Raw genomic sequence first — 22504 nt, 5'->3', positions numbered from 1 at the left:
GGTTCCAAGTAGAGCTTCAACATACAACAAGAAGAAATGGAAGTGAGAAAAAACATTTTTTGAGCTGCAATTTATTGAAAGCAATGCTTAAACTGAAACAGGCTGGTTTTTTTTCAAGTGGTCTTAAACTTTTGATTGGAACTGTATTATTTTTAGTACACCCAACCACCACATTAGCAACTGATAACTAAAAAAACAAAAGCTGTAGCTGAAAATCCGACATTTAAATTGCTTAAAATAACTCCAAAGCATATTTCTATCATCATGCAATGACAATGAGATAACATTGTCGTTGCACTGTATTTAGTATCACTGATAAGTTGCAATTAAAATTTTGTAAGAATAAGAGGCTCAAGTAAGGCAGCTGTGATCAGACTATTTTCAAAGCACAGTCTGTTTCTTTGTCTGATCAGAGTGCTTGCAGATAAGGAAGCTTCACACAGATATGTGGATAACCATGAATCCAAAATGGCTTCCCGCTGATGGTGAACCCGATTGCTTCTGTTGCTATCGTCTTCTGTGAGGTTGTTTGGCACATGACAATTTGTGAGTCTTTAATTGAACTAAAAATAGTTTAAGAGTTGTGCATGACTGATATTTTTTTAAATCAACATCAGAACAAACTAAAGTACCCCCTCGTGGTTCTCCAAAGTACACCCAGGGGTTTTAGTACCTCATTTGAGATGCACTGTTTTAGATTAACTGGAAGGTTTAAAGAATTCATTCGTTGGCTAAAATAGCAAATGAATCTTCTTTAAACACAGTGGAGCCTTATTAAAGTAATGGATCAACAAACATGCTCTGATCTTAAACAAATTCATCTAATAAATAGATTAAACCTTTACAAATTAACATAATTTCTCCTACATTAAGTTGCAGATATAAAAATAAACCGGTGACCAAGTGGACGTGCTTTCCTTGCGACAGCCCTGTGTCTTCATAGCGAGGCTGTAAAAGAGTTGGCCTCCTGCGCCGATGAAGAACTACGGGTGCTTTCTACTACATCAATCATTCCTTGGAATCCCATGAATAATTTCAACACTCTTAATATGTTGTAGTAATTTTCATTTATTATTGATATCTAATAGCAAACAATGCACACTACCTGCTAGTTAAACAGGCCATCTTTAGCGAGCAAATGGCCTGGAAACACTATAAACATTCGTTCCACGCTGGATATAATAAATCATTTACAGAACTGGCTATGCCGCTCTCCAAACGGCACCGCCTATGCGATCTGTTAAGTCAATACTACCCCACAGTAGAGTTCTTTTTATTATTTGTCCCATTTGTTTCGAATAAGACAGGTAATTAGGTTTGGAGATTGAATTGTTGCAATAAAGGTGGTTATTCTAAAATGGCCACGGGGTGCAGCGATTGTTGAGGCTCTTTACACATTTAGGCCCAATAGACTGAATGTAACCTGCTGGGATTGATGTGCAGGTGTGATGTATACTGTTTAAAATGGAGCCATCAATAAAGACAAAAGTTAGCTGAGAACTCAATTGATGAGATGGGATCCTCAGAAGAGCTGTGTGATAGATGGAGAAATCTTCCTCCCTTTAAATTTCCCTTCTGTAATTTATCTTTCCTCCTTTTGTGGTTTCACCTGAGCGACATACGAGATTTATAGTAGCATCGGTACAAACTCTGGATTGTTATGATTATCAGTTTCCACTGAGCTCCGTTGATATAGCCTAATGAGAGTCCCCACACTGGCAGACAATCATTATTATTTTTGTTTTTCTTCCCTATCCATCCAGGGCCAGTGGTAAATCTTATAGTCTGCTATGTTAACAGGCTTCTATTAATTTTTCTTAGGGTTCTGGAGCTTTCAGAAGCATGAGGCTCACCTTCAAAACATCCCCCCATATTCTATCCTCAAAGCTCTGCAGTATTTTGCATTGCGCTTCCAGGAGCATCTCATTTTTGACCTCTCTGCCCTCAACAGCAAAGCCCTCCTTCATAACATGTGCAGTGAGTTTTATGCTGTTTTTTATAACTCCTCCCTTTGGTGAGGCTTTAAACGGTGGAGTCCAAAACCAGTAGGTGATGTCATTGACACTGCTGCCATCTTTTATATGCAATTTGTACTTTTAGCAGGAAAAATGTGCCTGACGAGACCAGGCTCAAGTTCCATCTGCTGGATGGTTCACACATGAGCTGCAGGCTTGAACTTTTCTCGACAAAAAATGTCCAACGGCTCAGACGTTATGTAGACTAACCTGCCAGCAAACAACAACAAACTCTCTGTCCACGTGAGAGAGAGCAATAAATTCACTGTAAGTGAGTAGACGTCATGTGCCCTGAATCCTGGAAGCTACAGTGTACCCAGGCGGCGCCCTCACCCAGACCAAACGACGGTATTATCAGGAGCGAGAAAGGGCAACGACTGACGATGTCTTGACATGACTGTTTCAGCGTGTTGGCTTCATGTGTGAAAACAGCCAAAGTCAATAAAACAATGAACAATATAACAATAACCACTTGACAGATTGCAGATAGTGTAAAAAAGGTACAGAGAGGAAAATCACAAACTGAGAGAGTGAAGAAGCAAATTGATGCACCGATAAATTCTAAATCCACAGAAAGTGAAATAGATAGAAACAGAGAACATATTTAAGCCCTCCACCTCTTAGTCACAGGCGCTTTGTATTTCCTGGCATCACTTTACAAAACACTCATTTGAAAATGTTGGCATTAAGTATGTGTGAAAAAGCTCAGAGGTTCACTCACCAGCTTTTCAGCGCTTTTCACATTTATCTTACACATATCTTCAGTAAACAGTGCTGATTCATATGTGACTATGTTAAGTGTATACATCTAATCAAGCTGGTTATATTAAAACCAAGGGCATGACAAAGCAAGTCTTTTCTTTTGCATCATTTTACCCTGAAATGAAAGCATCAACTGACCAAAGGTGCTCCCAGCATCTTCTGGAAAAAGTTCAAAGTCATCAACCAGCAGTGAAAGATCAAAGAAGCAATTCACATCTGACCAGCAGGTCAAAACTTTCACTTACATAAGACTGACAGGCAGAAATATTTGTACAGATAGTAATGTTCCCAGGAGAATGAATCATAATGGCTTTGGTGATTACCTGGCTTTTCCTCAGGCAGGGTCTCATTTGTATTTCAGAGTAAAATGCCTCTATGGTATGACTTTAGACCTTTGCAGTCTCTTAACTTGTCATTTTGTTCCATAATTAGGTCAAACTTTTAATTTGTCCAATTCACTCAATATTTTAACGGCAGTTTTATAGAGTTGAGAATTACTTTGGTATTTACATACTGGCATTTGTTCCAAAATCCTTAAAATAACCTTAAAATAATCCAAAATATGAAGAAGGCATTTATTAAAAGGTAAGCTGAAGAGAACTGAGACCATACAAACTTTCCCTGAAAGGGTCCCAAGTAATGGTGCTTATTAACAGCTTTTCTGAGCTAGCAGTGCAAAAAAAAAAAGGCCTCTTGATACATTGCTACACCTGAGTTAAGTGGGATTTCGTCTCATAACATAGGTTATAATATTGCTCATAACATAGGTCAAAGGATAAGTAGGCCTTGTTTAATTAAAGTGGACCTATTTAGTTCATTTTCAGTTCCAGATTTATCTTCTTGCACTTAAGTTCAAAATAATCAGTTTTGCTTTGATACTAGGTAAAGGCACAGCCTAAACAAACTCTTTTAGCTCCACCCCTATTAAAGCCACCCTCCCTTTAGGCCATCTTTCTTCTGATTGGCTGCCCCTCTCAAAGAACAGCAGATGGGCGGAGTTTCATGCTCACTGCAAAATCAACATGCCTGAGTCTGAACTCCACATGTATCCAGTTTTCCAGTTACCATTTAGTATTTGTACATCGACAGACCTCACTATCTGAAACTTTGATTTTGTTTAATATAAGCATCACCCCCGTGTCAGTGTAAATTAATGTCATAAAAGGAGGAAAATAGGTCCTTCCAAATGAAATGCTGTAACGTGGCTTTCACAGACTCCTGGCACAGATAAGTGTCTGGTGTTCTACAAGTGAGATTTGACACCACTCCCTGACAAAAAAAAGATCTGCTAATAGAAGCCGAAACATCTCAGACCCCAATCTCTGCTCCTCTGCATGTGTGAAATTGGGTGGAAATGTGATGACTGGGACAGCTGTGGTGTTTGTTGTGAAAACAAGCTACGCGTAAGTGAGGCTGAAATGGCAACATCGCTTCCATTTGGTAAAAATGGGACTGAGCCATTATTTACTCTGCTGGGTTGATATGCTGACAGATCACAAGGGGGTCTCTCTTTTTCTAAGCATTCATACTTCAGACATCGAAGCCATTTTAAGTTTTTTCCCATACTGTCCCATGCATATTAACTTCCGCTCACTGGGGTTGGTGCAGTTAGAGCAAAGGTGGTGCTGCGGCCTCTTCATTTTTTCAATATGCTCTTTTAAGATCAATCTACAAACTTAAGTATTTTCTTTTTTCCTGGACATACCTAACACTTTACGAGTTTGACTGCATTTCAGTTGCCTTCTCCTACAACTGTTTTAGAGACCGTGTGTTGATAAGATTATCTTCCATCAAAGCAGATATTCTTTGCCATATGATTTCCAACAAACAGCGTCACTTTGTGTGACTGGCTTTTGCCTCAAACTAATTAAAAGCACCACAGCTCAACATTTAATTTCGGTAGCTTGAGAAGACGGTGAATGGGTTTTTTTAAACTCCTGTTTCATCTCACTGGTGACAGATTTTGTTTGAACTCATTCATTTATTCAGATGTTGAGAAATGTTTGAGCTCATCTTTTCATGTTTAACTACTGGCTGCAGTTCCTTCAAGTGTCCTGCTCTTCTACAGTAACACTGAAGGCTTCACTGTTCCAGTCAAGCTGCATTTGTATGTATGGTTTGGGTTGAGTTTGTTTAAGGAATTGGTTTTGTGATGTCACACCGGATTCGTTTTACAAGGCTTAACTGAAAGTGCTGAAATATATTTGTAGGAATTGCGCTTCAGAGTAGAACAGCAGAAAGAGAAGGGCAGAGCAGATCCAAACCGCAATAATACCTACATGTTGCAAAAAGGAACCTGAAGTCCTGGTAAAAATAAATAAATAAAGACCAGCAAAATATTTTTAAAATTTAAAATGTTTAACCATGCATTCTAGACACCGTGCCATCACCCATGGGTCTGAACTCATCATATTGAAGACTCTGGACATTTATGTTGATATCATGTTGGCTTTTTGGAGCCAGAGATCGCCATAGTTGAAAGAGAGGGTGGAGTGCATAGTTATATGCACTAGGCTTACAACTAGCCTAGTGCATATATAACTAGCCTGCTAAAGCAAGCCTGATCAGCAAGCTGCACTCATAAACTCTACTGACATCACTCACAGACACACATATCTACTGAATGCTGCTTGGTTACATGTCATGTCTATGTCAGCACACTTCAGCCACACTCCTAACTTTAAAACCTAACAGATTCCACACAGGTGAGCAATATTTTTTTATATCTATATCTATATATATAGATATAGATATATATATCTCACCTGTACTCTCAAATGCCCCAAAGGCTTTTTAATGCTAGAAAGTTAGTCATTTTAATGTCAGAGGGTACGAGGATTGACTCACTTTTTGAGTCAGCCTCAAGTGGCTACTCCAGGAACTGCAGTTGTTTGTTTGTTTGTTTGTTTTTGGGGGGGTTCTAGTCCTGGTTGTTTTTTCTTGCTTGTAACGAATATCTTAGCACCCTGCCAGCAGCTCAAGCCATCTTGTCTCATTTGAAAACCAATCACGGTTCACAGAATCCAGCATGAGTCACTCTTGATCATCTGCTTAGTCAAATACAAGTTAAGCCTCCCTTTGCTGCGGCGCTGCGTCATTTTAAATAGCTTTCTAACTTTCTTTCACTAAATTTAGGTTTATAGTTACAAGAACACACACACACGTACAAATTTAAAACATTTCACCTCATTTTCTTCGACACCTCTGGCCCTTATCCTGCTTTCAGTATCAATGAGATCAACTTTAAGCCATATTAGTAAAACTAATGAGAAAATATTTTCATGCATGAGATTTAAGTTAAGTGCTTAAATAAAAGGGCGTCTTACAACATACTGTGCACCTCACGGACCAGTTTGTTTCCTTTATTTATGCCCACAGTATGTACACAAGGATTTGGTTCAGGAAACAAAAATAACCTTTCAGAAAAGGCCTTCGGTAATGGAGTGAACAGCAGAAACTAAACCAGTGCAAACCTAAACTTCATCATTTATTCAGCAAGTGATTAACCTGTATCTGCTCTTTATCCGTAACTTTAATGTAATTCATTTAGGAACGTAAAAGGTTTTTAGAGGAATCTTTATAGCTCTCTGACATAATCATATTTTGTCTTGTATCCCTTCCATGGGATATCAGATCTAATAAATCTAATTTTATTTATATAGCACACAGCGAATGAAATTTTAAACTGAGCACACCCTTCTCCCTGTAGATTAGGAAAATTATTACTTTGAATAACTGAAGAAAATAAGATTTTTAGGTATAAAAAAATGACAGCTTGTCTGCATAGTGTCCTTGTTTCATACAGGCTGGGAAATATTTGCTTACAGAAGAAATTATATTGTTTATGGACAAAATAAAAGCTGTACTAATGATACTGCCCTTTCATTCCAGAAACACATCGGAGCAGAGCACACATTCACTGATAGAAATCGGGTAGATGTGCTGAAAGAGTGGCCAGCTGAGCATCAGTCAGTTCCTTTTTGAGCTTGTGATGATGAGCATGTGACAGAGTTATGATCGCTGTATTGTTCGGTAAGAGGTCACTCTTAAGATAAGTGCACTCAGGGCACTCAGGACACTCAGTGCCCAAAGTGCTGTGACTACTTCTGCACTTGAGATAACTCTGATTCTTGCAGAAGGGACAAGGTAAAACCTAAAAAAATTCCTTCAAATCTATAGACCAAAAAAAACAAAATCCAAAATGGAGTTTGTGTGAGGCTTTATTTCCTTGAAGCAAAGAATAGAAGAATATAGATATTCTTATGTCACGGCTGTAACACTTGTTTCTCTTCATTTTCTTATTTATCACGTGTGTAATTTTATAACAGAATCGCTTTGGGATTAAACAGCATTTTGAGCCAAGGACGGAAATTTTGACTTGCTTTTGTTCATGAAAGTGAATTCAAGCGTCTCACCAGATAACAAAGGCTTTAATGCAACAGAAAAAAAGGGAATAGTTGAGTGTGGAAAACCATCCCCTGAGACAATAAAAAACAATTTACTATAAGCTGGAAAACTGCATTCAAATAAATACATATTTTTCTTTTCTGCCAGAATTTGTTTTTCATGTGATTGATTGATGCCAAACCTTTCACCCGTATAGACTGTCAGTTATTATTTTTATCCAAACTCAATCTGTGGAAGTTTGTCACTGGAAAAAAAAGCTAATAGCTCAAAACTTTTTAGAAAATAACTCAAAAGTTTTTCGTAGTTATTTTGAAATTTAGAGTTACAAAACTTTAGAAAATGCCAAAAATCTAAGTTTTCCACTTACTATGTTGAAAATTCGAGTATCTAAGTAAAACAAATACATTTTAAAAAAAAGAAAGGGCTGCAGAAACAATACCTTCCAGATCCCAATCACCTTGTTATCCACTAGAATGTAGCATTTTCTTTTAAATCCTTTTGCAATCAGAATTATGATCTCAATGTGCTGTTGTCCCAAACACAGCTTACTTCTTCAAGATCAGCTCTACAAATTCTCTACAGGCTCCCTTGTTCAGGGTTTATCTGCTTATTTCTTCATTTTTATTCCTGTTATTTCACTTATTACATTATATGTGGTATACACAGTATGACTATGTCTAAGACAGGACAGGCAAGAAAAAATGAGGGGGAAGACATTATAAAAGGATAGAGTACAAATAAAAATATACAAAACAAATATACAACACCTGGGACACTTCAATAGTCTTTTTGTGGTGTGTGTGTGAGAAAGAGAAAATGTACCTGAAAATGAGGGTGGGAACTTGCAATAACGCCCCCTTGGTGCCAGAGGCAGACAGAGATAAATCCAGAGGAACCCCCTCCCCCTGACACGGATGAAGTCCAAGCCACTCTGGATCACCAAGGGAGTTGGTCAATGACCACGCCAGAACATCCAGCCACATGCCCTGGAACCAACATGTGCTTGCAGCCCAGTGGGGGGTAGCAGTGGCCAGCAGGGAGCAGTGGGGAGGATGAACCCCTTCCTCCATAACCATGTTCCATAGAGGCCAAGGCTCAGCAAGCCTCAGACACAAGCCCAGCCATGCACACACACTCACCATTCCCTCACTAACTCACGTACCCACCCACCAAACCACTAATAACACGTGGAAACATACAGGGACATGCACACAGATCTAATGGAGATGCAACCAAAGCACCAAACAAACCGCCCGTAGACCACCGTACCTGGCAGGGTGTGTGGAACAGGGGTTTAGGAAGATGCCCCTCCAGTCAGTGTTGAATGTGCTATGTTGTGCAGGTGTGCTGTGGAGTGTGAGTGTACAAAGTTTACAAGATGAGTATTGCTGTATGAAAACTAGTGCTGGGTGTGACACAAGCACCCCTCTGCTGAACAGTAGTGCTAGTCCCCACCTCCACCCATCCCCAAGACCCTCCATGTTTAAGTTGCAGATAAAATTAAGGGACAGATAGCAGTGAAGGGTTGAATGGGGCTATGGTAGTAACCCCACCCATTAGTCTCTAGTTAACACACCTGCCCCCAAGGCTCTATGGTTGTGAAGCATAATGACTATAGTGTAATTAAAAAGGAGGGGCAGGTCACCGCAGTACAGCCAGCAGAGCCACGTGAATGGCTCTACCCACTGTGATCTACACCACTTACAACCCTCCATCAAGACCCTGCATGTATGAGTGATGTGTTCTATGAGGGAGGGAGAGCCGGGGTATGTTAGACCGGGAGGTAGAGAGCCAAGAAAATGTCTTTTTTTCTACAACTTTATTTCAGTTTTTCGTTTAAGTCAAAGATTTAATGAAGACAAATCGTTTAAGTCCACGACAGTTACAGGTGTGTTAAAATGCTATGCAAAAATAGACTAACGTACGCCTTAACAACAGTATACTACATTACCCACAAGCGAATGAGTGCAAAATATCCTACGGCAAGCAACAAGCCTTCGCGTATTTTCCCTCGCCTCCGCGTACGCTAATAACGAAGTTAAGCAGAAGTTTTTGTAGAAGTGTGCCTGTGTCAGTTCACCTGGTGTTGTTACGTTTTAAATGTTAGGAACGGTTATTTATACCGACTTTAACAACGCAAACAGCGGAAGAGTTTGCCAAAGTTAGCCGCAAAGCTAAAACAACTGGCTGGGAAAGCTAAAAACAACTGTAGCTAGCGGCATATGTATAGTTAGTTAGGTAACCTCTTTTTACTAGAAGCTTCATTATGCGTCCTGATGTTTTCAGTCACATATGAATTAATCTTAAAATATGCAAGACCATGGTCGTACTAAGAGAGGGGATGTGTCCTGGACTGGATGAAGACTTATTACGCGACCTTCGTGCTGCTGATATTAAAACAGGTGAGTTTGTGGGGCAATGTGTCCGTTTTAGCCTAATCACAGACAAGTTATCGATAACACATCTGATTTCTTGGTTTCACAGTGGAGGACCTGGTTTCATCAGACATTGAGGGCCTTGCTCAGAAATGTTCTGTATCCTATAAGGTATGTATACTTTAATCCTAATCATAGATCCCTAAAAACACGAGATAGTGACCCTTACAAGAGTGCACTGTCAGTTTCCAGCTTACCCAACATATTACTCCAATTTAATCGAGGTGCTGCCTCGAAATTATCCCTATCACAGCAGTTTATTTAGTGGTGTTAGGAAGGAATTTAAAGTGGGCTTGTAATGCTGCTCCTCATTTTCTGCCACAGTCCATATTAAACATGGCCAAACTTTCTTATAATGAGGTCCGTGTATGTACAAGTAATCCCTATGAGTCATAAGCTCAGGCAACTGCTTTAAACCTGCAATTTCAGACAGTTTTTTTTCTACTCTTGGCTGGGTGTGATGTCAAAGAGAGTAAATCTTCTTAATTTGGTCATCTCAGGTGCACAGCTTTTATGAGACCTGTTTGTTTGGTCCAGCCAGTCAGCAGAGAGTTGTCTAAAAGGGCATGTTTGAGAAAGTGGATGAACTAAGGAGCTGCACAAAGGTTAGATGGGAGATAAGATAAAATTTTGTGGGTGTGAGTCCTGCAAAGCTATTCTAGCATAAGTCCAAGAATTGAAATTCTAGATTAGGAAATTAGCTTAAAAGATGCCCTTTAAATTAACACAGAGATCACCCACATGTTATAGCTGGCATAAACACTGTAGGCCAGTATCTTCCTGAGCTTAGATACACACTACCACATGCAGCATGAGTTTCCCATTGTGTAAGTGGTTTATATTATTATGTGGGATACCTTCTTTTTTAAAGTCATCCATAATGGAAGCAGACCTCCCACTGGGTGCATTATATATATACCCACTGCAAACAAGCTCATTTGGTTAACAAGCCAGGAAGGGCTGTTTTTTATTACTGGGTTAAATCAAGGTTAAGCATCACATTTGCTTCCTATCCTTTCCTATATTTTTTGTCCAGATCTGCAGTTAAAACTGGTTTTATGCTTTGTGTTGATATAATAGAATATCAGCATGAAAAATGTATCTAAAAAGAAATGAAAGCGATATCTATATTTCCACAGAAAATGATAAACGGTGAAAAACTTTCTAGCTAAAAAAGAAGCTAAAAACCTCCTTCTGAGTTCCCCCACAAAGTCCTTCATTATCAGTCTGAACCTGCAACGATAGGTCAGCTCTCTTAGTTTTAAATCAGTGTGCAGTGAGAACCAGAAAAAAGGCAGAGATCATGAAAGAAATCCTGTCTAACTCAGAACTGGCCTTCTGGGCAGATAACGGTAAACTATGTTTTTTTAGACCATGAATAGTGTTTTCCACCAAACTTTTCAGAGATATAAGAACACAAATGATCATGAAGGGTACCCGCGAGGGTTTTATAAATAAAAGTGTATCGGGGAGTACTTGTGTGGGTGGATGGGACACTGAAGCCAACCCAGACTTTCTTGGTAAAAAGATGAGTGAGCATTTCCGTCAGTCAACCATCCTCTGTGGTCTCTGTGTCTGGACATGCAGACTGAACATGTATAGGATGAAAATTTTGCAGCCCCAGGGGGATTAAAAAGCTAAGAAATTGCAAGAGAACATTTAGAAAGGTGCAAAATAAATTATGCCGTCTCCATACTTCTACACTTGCACCATATCTCTCCATATAGCCTCGCTGTAATTTCACTTTCTACATTTTTAAAGCCAGTTTCATGGAGGAAACCTTCACCTGACTAATTTGAAAAACATCTTCCTGTTTCTGTACAGTAAAGCGTGTAAGAGAAATAATGACCAAAATGCATTTTTATAATGGAGAGAGACTTTGAAGATGTTTTCCCCATTAGATCATTATGCTTTTCAAATATTGTTTTTTTTCCCATCACTGCCTGCAGCAGGCTCAGGCTCATCCCAGTGGCCGAGCTAGACTTTCTAACCAGCTTGCTCAGCCTGCAGGCATCCCCTGAGCTGATTACCGGGCATCCCTGTGCTCCATCAGACTCCTGCTGTTGATCTGAACCGTTGTCCTGCCCACACAACAGAGATGAGGTCAATGCTAGGTCACCTATACATTTATCTGACTAAAGCGGCCTCCTACAGTTAAATTAAAGCTACACAAGACAAAGTTTTCATGTAAAAACATACCTGTCTCATGAGCCCACAAGCCAAATTTGGAGTGCCAACCTTCTTCCCACTAATTGAGACCCAACAGATTTGTCTGATTTCCCTAAATAAATTTCAGCTGTTGGGCATGAAGTCTAACAGGAAATCTTCTCTGCCCAGAAAGAGAGACTAATCAGAGTTTAACTCTGCTTAACAACATTAAGTGCTCTTTCTAGAGAAAGCTGGACTGCCCAGCATTTGATATTTTTGCGGTTGAGCTTCATATGAAGCATCACACATCAGCCTGGTTAGTGAGCAGTGTTCTTGTGCAGCTGTGATGCTGGAGGAGCCAGTGGAATACGGTCGGAGTTTTACAGTAAACTTGAAGCTAAACACAGCTCTGTGCACTGTCTATTTAGTGGCGTCTGACATGCATGTTTCCTACATGTTGGTCGTGACTTTGCAATTCGAATTGATTGCTGGTGGTAATGAGAAAGTCAGACTTTGAATGCCACGTTACGACTGACTTATCTTGAGACAGTGTTGATGTGGTGGAGGTGGTGAGCATTTTCTAACATGGACGTCATCAATTGTGTTGAGAGTTTTTAACTTCAAAGTTAGGATACGATTTGCATCATTTTCACACACACCAAAGCATTCTGGGGCAGCTGGTGCCCTTTGGATGGGCGGGCATTATCATCCTGAAAAGGTCGCTCCTATCAGGATGGAAATGTTTCATTGTAGGTTAAAGGTGATCACTCAGAACAACTTTGTACTGATTTGACTTTATGTCAACAGAAGTGGATCCAAACCATGCAAGAAAAATGTCCCCTACAGCTTAAAAGAGTCAAGAGATCGCCTCACAGCTGGGGTCAAGGGTTCAGCTCTTTCCTTTAAGTTGTACTCATTTGTAGCGGCTGAGCTGGAATACTGGCAGAAACTGAGCTGATTCGCTAATTAAACTAACTGCTAGTCCCTGCAACCATTTGGATAGTATGCCCAAAATGAAGCTTAAAAAATAATCCACGATATCACTGTCTCAACTTGTTTTTTTCCATCTAAAGTGATATGACATGGAGCAAAACCAAGATCTGGCATTTACTTTAATTATGAAGCAAATGATGAATGAGGGCATTATTAAAAAATATCCTTCTAATCACATGAAGACAAGCTGAATTTTTACATTTGGATTATAATTAAAATGGCCTAGAAATAAAACTCTCCAATCTGGCAACACTGAGTTTTTTGTGTTGCAGCTGATCCATGCAACATTTGTGTGAGCCTCATATGCTGTAATTTTTCTATTTCAGGCTCTGTTTGCCATCCGCCGAGTGCTGCTAGCCCAGCACACAGCATTTCCTGTGTCAGGTGCTGATCTGTATGAGGAGCTATTGAGCTCAACAGCCATCCTCTCCACTGGAAACCCCAGGTAAAGACAATGCTGCTCACACAGCAGAGCACGCTTCTTTGTGTTTCAGCGGCTGGAGGGGATTTAACGACAGGCTCGATGCCATAAGGAAGGTTCATCTCGGGAATCAAATATGCGTTCCTGAGGACACATTCTTAGGGTTTGAAATGCACTGGCTTTATTTTTTTTTATCTTTTCCACTGGATTAGAGTCTTTGAAAGTCTAATGCCATGATCTTTGATGAACAAAACTTTCAGTCTTTGCAAAAATAAATTTAAGCAGCTTTGTTGGGGGATAAAAGTTTTATTATGTTTGCCAGCTTTTCTGTTCATCTTTGCAAACCTACACGGACACTGCAAAGCATGTAAAGTCAATAGTATCATACATTAGCAAAGATGTTTTGTATCTTACATCGATCCATTTTTATCAAACTAGATTCTTCATTCTCAATCAGTGCTGAAATTCAGTTTGCGTTGAACTACGCCGGATTATCCATCTGGAACATGGCTGCTGCTGTTGTTAAAAATACATCTGAGCAAAAGAGTCTTTTAGAAAAAGGCCTGCGTGCCACATTCCTGCACTGAGGAAACATTTTAGCAGCTAAAGCTGACTTTTTTTTCTTTTTCTTTTTGCTTGTTCTTCCATTTGGCTGGTAAACGTAGCCTAAAGTGGTTTCTGATATATCAGCTGCATTAACTTGGCCTCCAGCTTGACTACTTTCCTCTGAAAAACAAACACCACTGGCAAGTCTTTCAGAACATTTTTTGTGGTACATCAAAAAATTAAATTTTCATGATTTGACAAAACCTCAAGTTCCCTCTGCAACCAGCACAACATTGTATTACAGCAGTACTTACAATTAACCTGTAAAACTGAGACACTGAATCCGATGAAAGGTTTCACACAGAGGTGTGCACTGGAATCCGAAATTCAGCTGTCTGTATGCCGTCAAAGAACAAAGCATTCCGCATAAATATTCCACTTTTGGATGGGAAGTACTCTTCAGCCAGGACACAGACGTATCTGGACGAGTCTGTGAATTGGGGCAGCATGGCATAATTTATAAGCTGCTACCTTTTCCACAGTTAAACTCACTGTTGTAGCATAATTAATGACCACAGGTGTTTTTTGGCCTCCCCATGGTTCTTTTTTTGAAAAGTGGTTTTCATAAATTAGTTAGTGCCTTGGATTAGTGATATGAAACTGAATCAGTCGTGTGAGCACAGTAGTGGGATTTGTGTGTGTCTTGGCTGCGCTCTACTGGTGGAAAGGTGAACTGGTGAATGATGCGTTTTGATGTCCATCGTGTCAGTTTGTACTGTGAGTACGCTGTTTGCTTCATGCACAGACAGAGAAATGAAGCACACACTTACTTAGCTTTAAGTTTATTAGAGACTACAGCCTAATGTAGGTTTAAGCCTAAAACTGTCTGAGTAATAGTCATTTCTGTTTAAATTAAAATAAATAAAAAGTTAGAGTAAATATCACGAACACGTCTTGTTTTCTATGTGGTTTTTTCTTGTTTTTTTCTTCAGTACATGTGTGTTATTAACTTAAAGCCTGAATACAGTAGAGAGGCAATCAGTAACATTAAAAAAAGGAATAATAGAAGAAAGAATATGATAACTTTTTTTGTCTGTTTGTTTTCTGTTTTGTTATTGGAGTTCAAAATTAAATAAAAATTGTTGAAGATAAAAAAAAAAAAAGGAACAATAATAGGATGATGGGATATCTATCATAAGGCATAGGATTTAGATTTAACAGGACCCCAGTTCCCACCTCTCCCCCTTTAAATTTGTCATTTTAATCGCTTTAAAATTTGAATTACAACATTTTTAGGACAGATACAGATATTTAGTGATTTAAAAAGCCGATATTCCAAATTATCGGATGTTATATCCCAATATTTGGTATATCAGTTTAATTATGTACTCATTTACATAGACTTCCCTGTTAGTACAGAAAATAGTCCTTCCCAGTAGTATTTGTTTATTTTTCTTTTTTCACTCGTTCAAAGGCACTTATCCCTTTCAGAATCAGCATTATTTTTAATGTTGGGATTTTTTTTAAACACTTTTTTATTTAAAGGAAATAGTGATTGAATCTGCTGGCTGCTTCTGTGGAACATCTGGAATTTTGTAGTTATTCCCTTCCATAGTATCCGACATGAGTGGTTCCAACTTTTAATGGTGAATTGTTGTGTTGCTGTGCTTGGGCCCACCAACATGTGGTAAATTAGTTCTGTTTTCTTGCCACAGGCGGGTTGATTGTAGAAAAGACATTAATTTTAATGACAAATAACTAACTAGTGCTTCTTCTGTTTAATTTCAGTTTTAGAGAAGAATCCAGTTTCAATTGAAAAATCCAAATATTTCGTTTTTATATATTTTCTTAACCATGAACACTGGAGATGCCTTTAGTGCCTGAAAGTTGCAAAAGCCTTTAAACACTTTCCTTTCTTCTTCCAGTTGTTTTGATGTACACCCAGTGAAGAGGAAACTTTTTTTGGTTTGATTTCAACAACATAAATTTAATGTAAATAAAAAATCAGGTTAACTTTCCTGCTAAAACATTGTAAATATGGAAAACTTTCCTTGGACTGTCAAAAAGTTTTGAGCTCCTTGGCTATAGCTGAACGCTTACTGTACCTGTCTCATTAAATATCAAAAGGGAGCTACTTTTTGTCTTTAGCAGCACAGAAATACTCCCGAAACTTGCATTTAATAGACTTCAGTCGCAGCTCAAGCAATAAAACTCAAAAGCAGTTTAATAGTGAATGAATGATAAATAGTATTTGCTTGTGTGGCTGCTGAATATCAAACAATATGTACAAAGTAAGGCTAAACAAACCTTATCAGATTTTCTGGCCCTACACAAACGGGATGTGTGATGATGACTGATAGTGATTCAGAGCCATCTCATGCAGCCCACGAAGTAATTGTGCCAACACTCGATAGGGCGGTAATAGCAGAATAGCGTGTATCTGAACCATTGTAGAGATGTTTGGCTGTGATCAAGTGCTGAAATTCAGCACCAAATCAGAAGAGTCACTTAAAACCTCATTGAGAATGGCAGCGATTTTCTTCTGTCTGAGCCTTCTCATGAGGAATTCAGCCTTGAAGCGCAATGTCAATGGTTAGTTAATGAAGCTTAACACAAGTATTACACAAGTATCACAGCTCCCCTTAAGTAAGATCCTGCTAATTCCCACTATTTGTTTAAATAATCATTCTGGAACGGGGTATGGCCGGCAGAAAATATCTGTCGACGGGAATCTTAAAATCATCTTTTATAGAAAAGCAGAGTGCAACAAAGGCTGTGCCTCTTCATTGCTTCCTTTCCTTGGGGTCCAAGGACTGCACAGTCTTCTGAGCACACTGATGAGGGCAGCCTGTGGGAGATTTTGAATCTGTGACTTTTCAAGGGCAATCACTTTCATCCTTCTGAGTCCTTACAAGAACCTAACTTGACGATCAACAGTGCAGCTCTCACAGCACTGTTGTCACAGAAGGCAAGAATAATGCAAATACATCCATACCCACCAATTCTTCTCTTCAGAGTCACGCCATGGGTGGTGAGAACTGCTATCAAGCAGCCACAGGCTTCCAGCGATGCTTAACCTTCAAGCTGGAGGACCTTGGTTATGTAAATTAAACTGCATGTCTGTCACATCCGTCATCACGAGAAAGATGAGATTCCACAAACTGCACAGATCACTGATCTGAGCTTCAACAGACACAAATCAAAATGCTGAAAGAGAATAGTTCTCCGTTTCCCTGACTTGGATTAGGCCTGCTGTGAGACCATAAACTTGTTTTTTGGTTGTTTTTTTTTGGTAGAGATCTTCATTGAATTTTTCTTTTCTTCTGGGACTAGACTTCAACCGTGTCTGGAAAACTGCCTATGATAGAAGTCATGAGAATATAATCATTTATATAATCATTTTTTATTACTTTTGATTTTTACTTTCTTTGTCATTTCTTTTGTGAGTCCAGTTTAGTTTCAGCTATTTTCCAGAGTGGGTTTGTTCATTTCACTTTGGTTTTAGAGGTCTAACTGGAGATTTATTCTTCAGTATGAAATGTATGCTGTAGCTACATCGTAACCACAAACGCCTCTCAAACCCCGTGCCAGGGTTGGGGAAGTCCAGGCCTCGAGGGCCGGTGTCCTGCAGGTTTTAGATGTCCTTGATCCAACACAGCTAATTCAAATGGCTAGATTACCTCCTCAACATGTCTTGAAGTTCTCCAGAGGCCTGGTAATGAACAAATCATTGGATTCAGGTGTGTTGACCCAGGGTGACATCTAGGCCTTCAGGCCTGGACTTCCCACCCCTGCCCGATGCCATAACCTACAGCGTAACCTGACGTTCTCCTGTCTAGAAATGTAACCACACGTCAGGTCGACGCAGACCAGAACTCTTGCGATTGGCCTCTTCATCAATTCCTCCTGTGCAAAATCTCATGATAATAAGAAATACCCAGCCAATATTTATAAAGGCTATTCTGATCATTGCAGTGGATGCATCAAGACACATTGGCAAAGGGTTAAACCAAACCAAGTGTTTTCAGGTATTTATTTATTTATTTTTGTTTGTCTTTGTAGTTTTACCTTTTATACCAGCGGGCCATGGGCCGATACCAGTCTGTGAGTCGTTTGGCGAGAGTTGAGGCTCGGGTGTGAAATATTGTTACTGGTTTTATTTTGTTGTATGTATCTGTGACACCTCAAAGGCCGGTCCGTGAAAATATCGTCGGACATAATCCGGTCCGTGGCGCAAAAAAAGGTCGGAGCGCTGTTTTATACCACCACAGTGGATTTGAAATCAAACAATAAAGATGTGATTGAAGTGCAAACTTTAAGCTTTAAGAGGTTTAACAAAAGTATTTCATTAACTGCTGAGGAATTGTATAGATTTTTATAGCAAGTGCCCCATTTTTAGATGCTCAATAGTAACATAATTTTATATATAAGGATTATTTTTAATACCTGAAAATCTTCAGCTGTCAATGGACTGCCTGCACTCTAGACTCCATAGACATTAACAAAGAGAAACTCTGCTAGGCCTTTACTGCAGCCACCAGCAGGCATTGCTTGTTTAAGAGTCTCTCTGCCTTTGGTGTTGTCTTTAGTAACTGAAAGCATGCTCTGTTGGGTCGACAAGAGGTGACTGACCTGGTGTTTGAAGAATTTCCCTTTCCATTCCTTTGAAAAATGTTATTTCAGTATGATTTAGGTCATTATCCGTTTGCACTGCGAAGCTCTGTCCCGTCAGTTTTGCAGTGTTTGCTTAATCTGAGCAGAGCATTTGCAGTTTTGGGAAGCTGACTGTTTGCCACCTCTCTATATGTCTTAGTTGGTTTTTCAATCTAACGATGCTCTGCTTCACTTCCATCGTCATATCTTTGTGAACAGTGAACAGCTACTAAATGCAACTTCAACACTTGGAATAAAGTTCAGGTTTTTTGGAAAGAACGAGTCTCATCCAGCCATAACGCTGCTTGTCAGTTAATTCTCCAATTACTTCTGAGCCTCTGAAAATGAGGGACTTTGTATAAAAATGGCTTTAATTACTGAACAGTTAATGCAATACTTTTGCTAAACCCTTTGAAATAAAGGTGGAATTTGCACTTCAATCACATTCATTGTTTGATTTTAAATCCATGGGGGAGATGTAGCGGGACAAAATGAGAAGACAAAATTGCCTCATTGTCAACAGACCTGACTGTATGATTAAAATATAAACTGATACTGCAGAATAAAATGACTCTATTTTTTTTGGTCATTAAAGTAGAAGTGATGTAAGAAGAATAAGAGGAGTCTACATGTGACTTTGTATTCTGTTACCAGCAGCTGTCAGTTTCTGAACCAGCTGACAGTTTTTGGTGTTGTCTGCTATCGACATATTTGGGGCAATACTCAGTAAGCATTTAGGCTCAGCCGTCAGCGTTGACACAAAACACAAAAAATCGACCAAAACACACCAAAAACTCTGTTTTTCTCGCCTGCAGCAGCTTCTGGTTTCCTCAACTTTCAGCTGACAGTTTTCTTAATATTTCTCAGTGAGGAGTCGTCTAAATCAGCGGTCCCCGCCCCGGGCCTCGGACCGGTACCGGTCCGCGAGAGTTGAGGCTCAGGTGTGAAATGTATGGTTTTCAGGGTTTTTATTGGTTTTCAGTGTTATTTTGTTATCGTTTTTATCGTTAACTCGGTTTTCCTGGGTCTTTTCACGTGTGTTATGAATAAATCTTCTTTTTTTCGGTACCGGTACTAGTTTTATTTTGTTGTATTTATCCGCGACACCTTAAAGGCCGGTCCGTGAAAATATTGTCGAGCATAAACCGGTCTGTGGGGACTGCTGGTCTACATGATTGGAGAATTAGCAATTTTATGGCCATTGGTCGTAGTAATTCAGTTTGAGAGTGAATGCTCTTCCTGTTCTGTATTTCATACATATTGCTTACCTTTTCCATTTAAATTAAGTGAAAATCGGAGCTGCATAAAATACTTTGTCGTTACAGTTGGGAACAAAGGTGCACACTATGGATTTTAAAATAAACATTGAGGTGAAGCCGCTCGAGATTTTATCAGGTTTCCATAAACCATAGCGATGATTTGATGCTTCTTAATGAAGTAATGCAGTGAGAGTTGCAGTTGGCTATTTTTACATTTTTATGGAAATGGATTTGTACCTTTTGACTTTTTATCTAAAAGACATGTTTTTCTGCTAATGGAGTTGTTCATCGTTTGTACTGATGACTCAGCTGGGAGAATCGTGCATCATTGTCTGTGCAGAACATGGCAGGGTGTTTGTACCTGCTGTAACCCCTGGCATCTTGAATTACTCCTCCCACCTGTCAGAATAATTTTAGATGCATAAGACATAACAAATCCAAGCAGTAATGAGCCCAAATGGTCATTTGAGGTGATTAAGAGATATTATAAAGGAGTTGAGAAACACTGCTTGATGTGTTCTGCTTTGGGAAAAAGCTCTGATAGCATCTTCAACTCTATTGGATTGTTTTTGCTTTTTCAGCGTTGTTTATGAGAACTTGACAGTTGCATTACCCCGTGAAGTTTGATGAAGTAAGCACTTAGCATTAATTAAAAAGAAAGATACCAAAATCAGCTGACTCATGTGTGAGCTTATCGGTGCCCCAGTAAAGGACGGAGCAGCCCTCCAAGCACAGATGTGGAATCATGCATTTCTGTAGTATTTCAAGCGTTAAGTTATGGACAGGGCTGTAAACAAACTTGACAGGCGTTCTGCTCCTGCTCGGCAGAACTCTGATGTGAAGTCAGGTTGTAAGGATGAGGTTAAAAAGCAGCTCCAGAATGATATGAGATGTTGACAGCAGGTTGTGAAACTTTCGACCATGGCCTTCCTTTTAATCACATCTGTAGCATCACATAAGTCGAGCCCGCTGCTCACTCAGTTCAGTAGGAAATTAATGGAGCTCTGGTGATATACCGCTTAAGTTTCTTGTGGCATGAACGCATAAAGAGAGCGGATACACCGGGGTCGAAGAGGTTGCGTATAAACGACCCAGGGCGTGCAAAAGGGGAACTCGGGGGAGATTTACTTGCACAGCAACAATGAAACCCACAGCAAGACTGACAAGTCTGTAAATCCTAAGCACACTCTCATCACTCACTATACTGATGTGAAAAAATATAGTTGAAAGTAGCATCTCTGACTGGCACTTGAATCTATTTGGGATGGAAACAGTTTAATATAGAAATATATAAGTGAGGAATGATTTCAGAACTGTTTGCAGCTCAAAGGGTGTGGAGTTCAAAAACCAAGTTTGGTGTGAGTAAATAAAAAAAATTGGTTATCTTGAGATATTATCTCACTTCCTGTTTGTCTGCTTCATGTGATAATAGCTCTACAGGACTGAGCTGCTGCGGTGAATAAACAGCCGGTTTTAGGAGCAGCCTTTTTATTTATGCCCTTGTTTTTTATTCATAGAGACAAAGATTCTTTATGAATAATTAAAAAAAGGAGCTGTTTTAAGTGTCTCAACTCTTCATGAAACTATCTTTGAACATTTAGACATCATAGCTGTGCCCACTATCAGTGACTGTCATCCTATGTGCTCACATCAGTCACCCTGAATACTGATGTGTCCCCAACAGATTCCATATCTTGTGGCCACAATTTTGTCATCACGTCGCCATGCATCGCTAATTCGAGGCCACACAATAATATGTTACCGGGATGGTTTCCACTGAGAATGATAATGTGAAAGATTTACTTTTACTGCGGTGGTTGGATGCATCAGCAGGGATGATGAGACAGAGTACCGGGCTGTGGTCGACTCCTTTGTCACGTGGTGTGAGCAGAATCATCTGCAGCTCAATGTGGCAAAGACCAAGGAACTGATCGTGGACTTCAGGAAGACCAGGAAACACTTGACCCCTGTTTCAATCCAGGGGGTCAGTGTTGACATTGTGGAGGACTATAAATACCTTGGAGTACACATTGACAATAAACTGGACTGGGCTAAAAACACCACAGCACTTTACAGGAAGGGCCAGAGTTGTCTCTATTTTTTGAGGCGACTGAGGTCCTTCAACATCTGCCAGAAAATGCTGAGGATTTTCTATGAGTCTGTGGTGGCCAGTGCGATCCTCTATGCTGTTGCATGCTGGGGGAGCAGGCTGAGGGTCGCAGATGCCAACAGACTTAATAAACTGATCCGTAAGGCCAGCAATGTTGTGGGGATGGAGCTGGACTCCCTCAAGGTGGTGTCGGAGAGGCGGATGCTGTCCAAGATAAAGACAATGTTGGATAACACCTCCCACCCACTCCATGACATGTTGGTCAGTCACAGGAGCTCGTTCAGTGAGAGACTGAGATTACCGAAAAGCACCACTGAACGACACAGGAAATCATTCCTGCCTGTGGCCATCTCCCTGTACAACGCATCCACTTAACACACTGGTTACTGCTACAACTACACATGTTTCTTTTCCAAATATTTATTTATAAGTGACTTATGTATGTATGTATGTATATATATGTATATATTGTACTATTCTTAGTTAGCGTATTGTCTGTCTTGTCTTAATGTTGGTTTAAAATGGAGCACTGTAACAAAAAATAATTTCCCCCAGGGATCAATAAAGTATTCTGATTCTGATTCTGATTCTGATAGTCCTGAACTAGAGGCAACATCAGAAGTGTGTAATCTGGGCTAAAAGGAAAAAGAGCTGAACTCTTGCTCAGTGGTCCGAAGTCCTTTTTACAGATGAAAGTAAATTTTGCATTTCATTTGTAAATCAAAGTCTTAGTCTCTGGAGGAAACATGGCAAGG

The 22504-nt window shown here is 39.6% G+C and overlaps 1 protein-coding gene across 1 annotated transcript in view; it reads left to right on the top strand.

Moving 5' to 3' along the window:
• Window positions 1–9150: 9150 nt before the first annotated feature.
• rad51d (RAD51 paralog D) overlaps window positions 9151–22504 on the top strand; it is a 21922-nt gene continuing 8568 nt past the window's right edge. Inside the window, exons 1-3 of the mRNA XM_085289806.1 lie at window positions 9151–9586; window positions 9669–9730; window positions 13087–13205. Of these exons, the coding sequence (XP_085145932.1) occupies window positions 9505–9586; window positions 9669–9730; window positions 13087–13205 (263 nt within the window). The 5' untranslated portion in view covers window positions 9151–9504. The remainder of the gene's footprint in view (window positions 9587–9668; window positions 9731–13086; window positions 13206–22504) is intronic.

This window comes from Mchenga conophoros, linkage group LG10 (genome assembly GCF_057382185.1).
Source record: "Mchenga conophoros isolate Kocher_MC1m ecotype Shallow Benthic linkage group LG10, M_conophoros_male_GT1.1, whole genome shotgun sequence".
NCBI lineage: Eukaryota > Metazoa > Chordata > Actinopteri > Cichliformes > Cichlidae > Mchenga > Mchenga conophoros.
The sequence above is the reverse complement of the archived record's forward strand: the minus strand, read 5'-3'. Positions and strand labels throughout refer to the sequence as shown.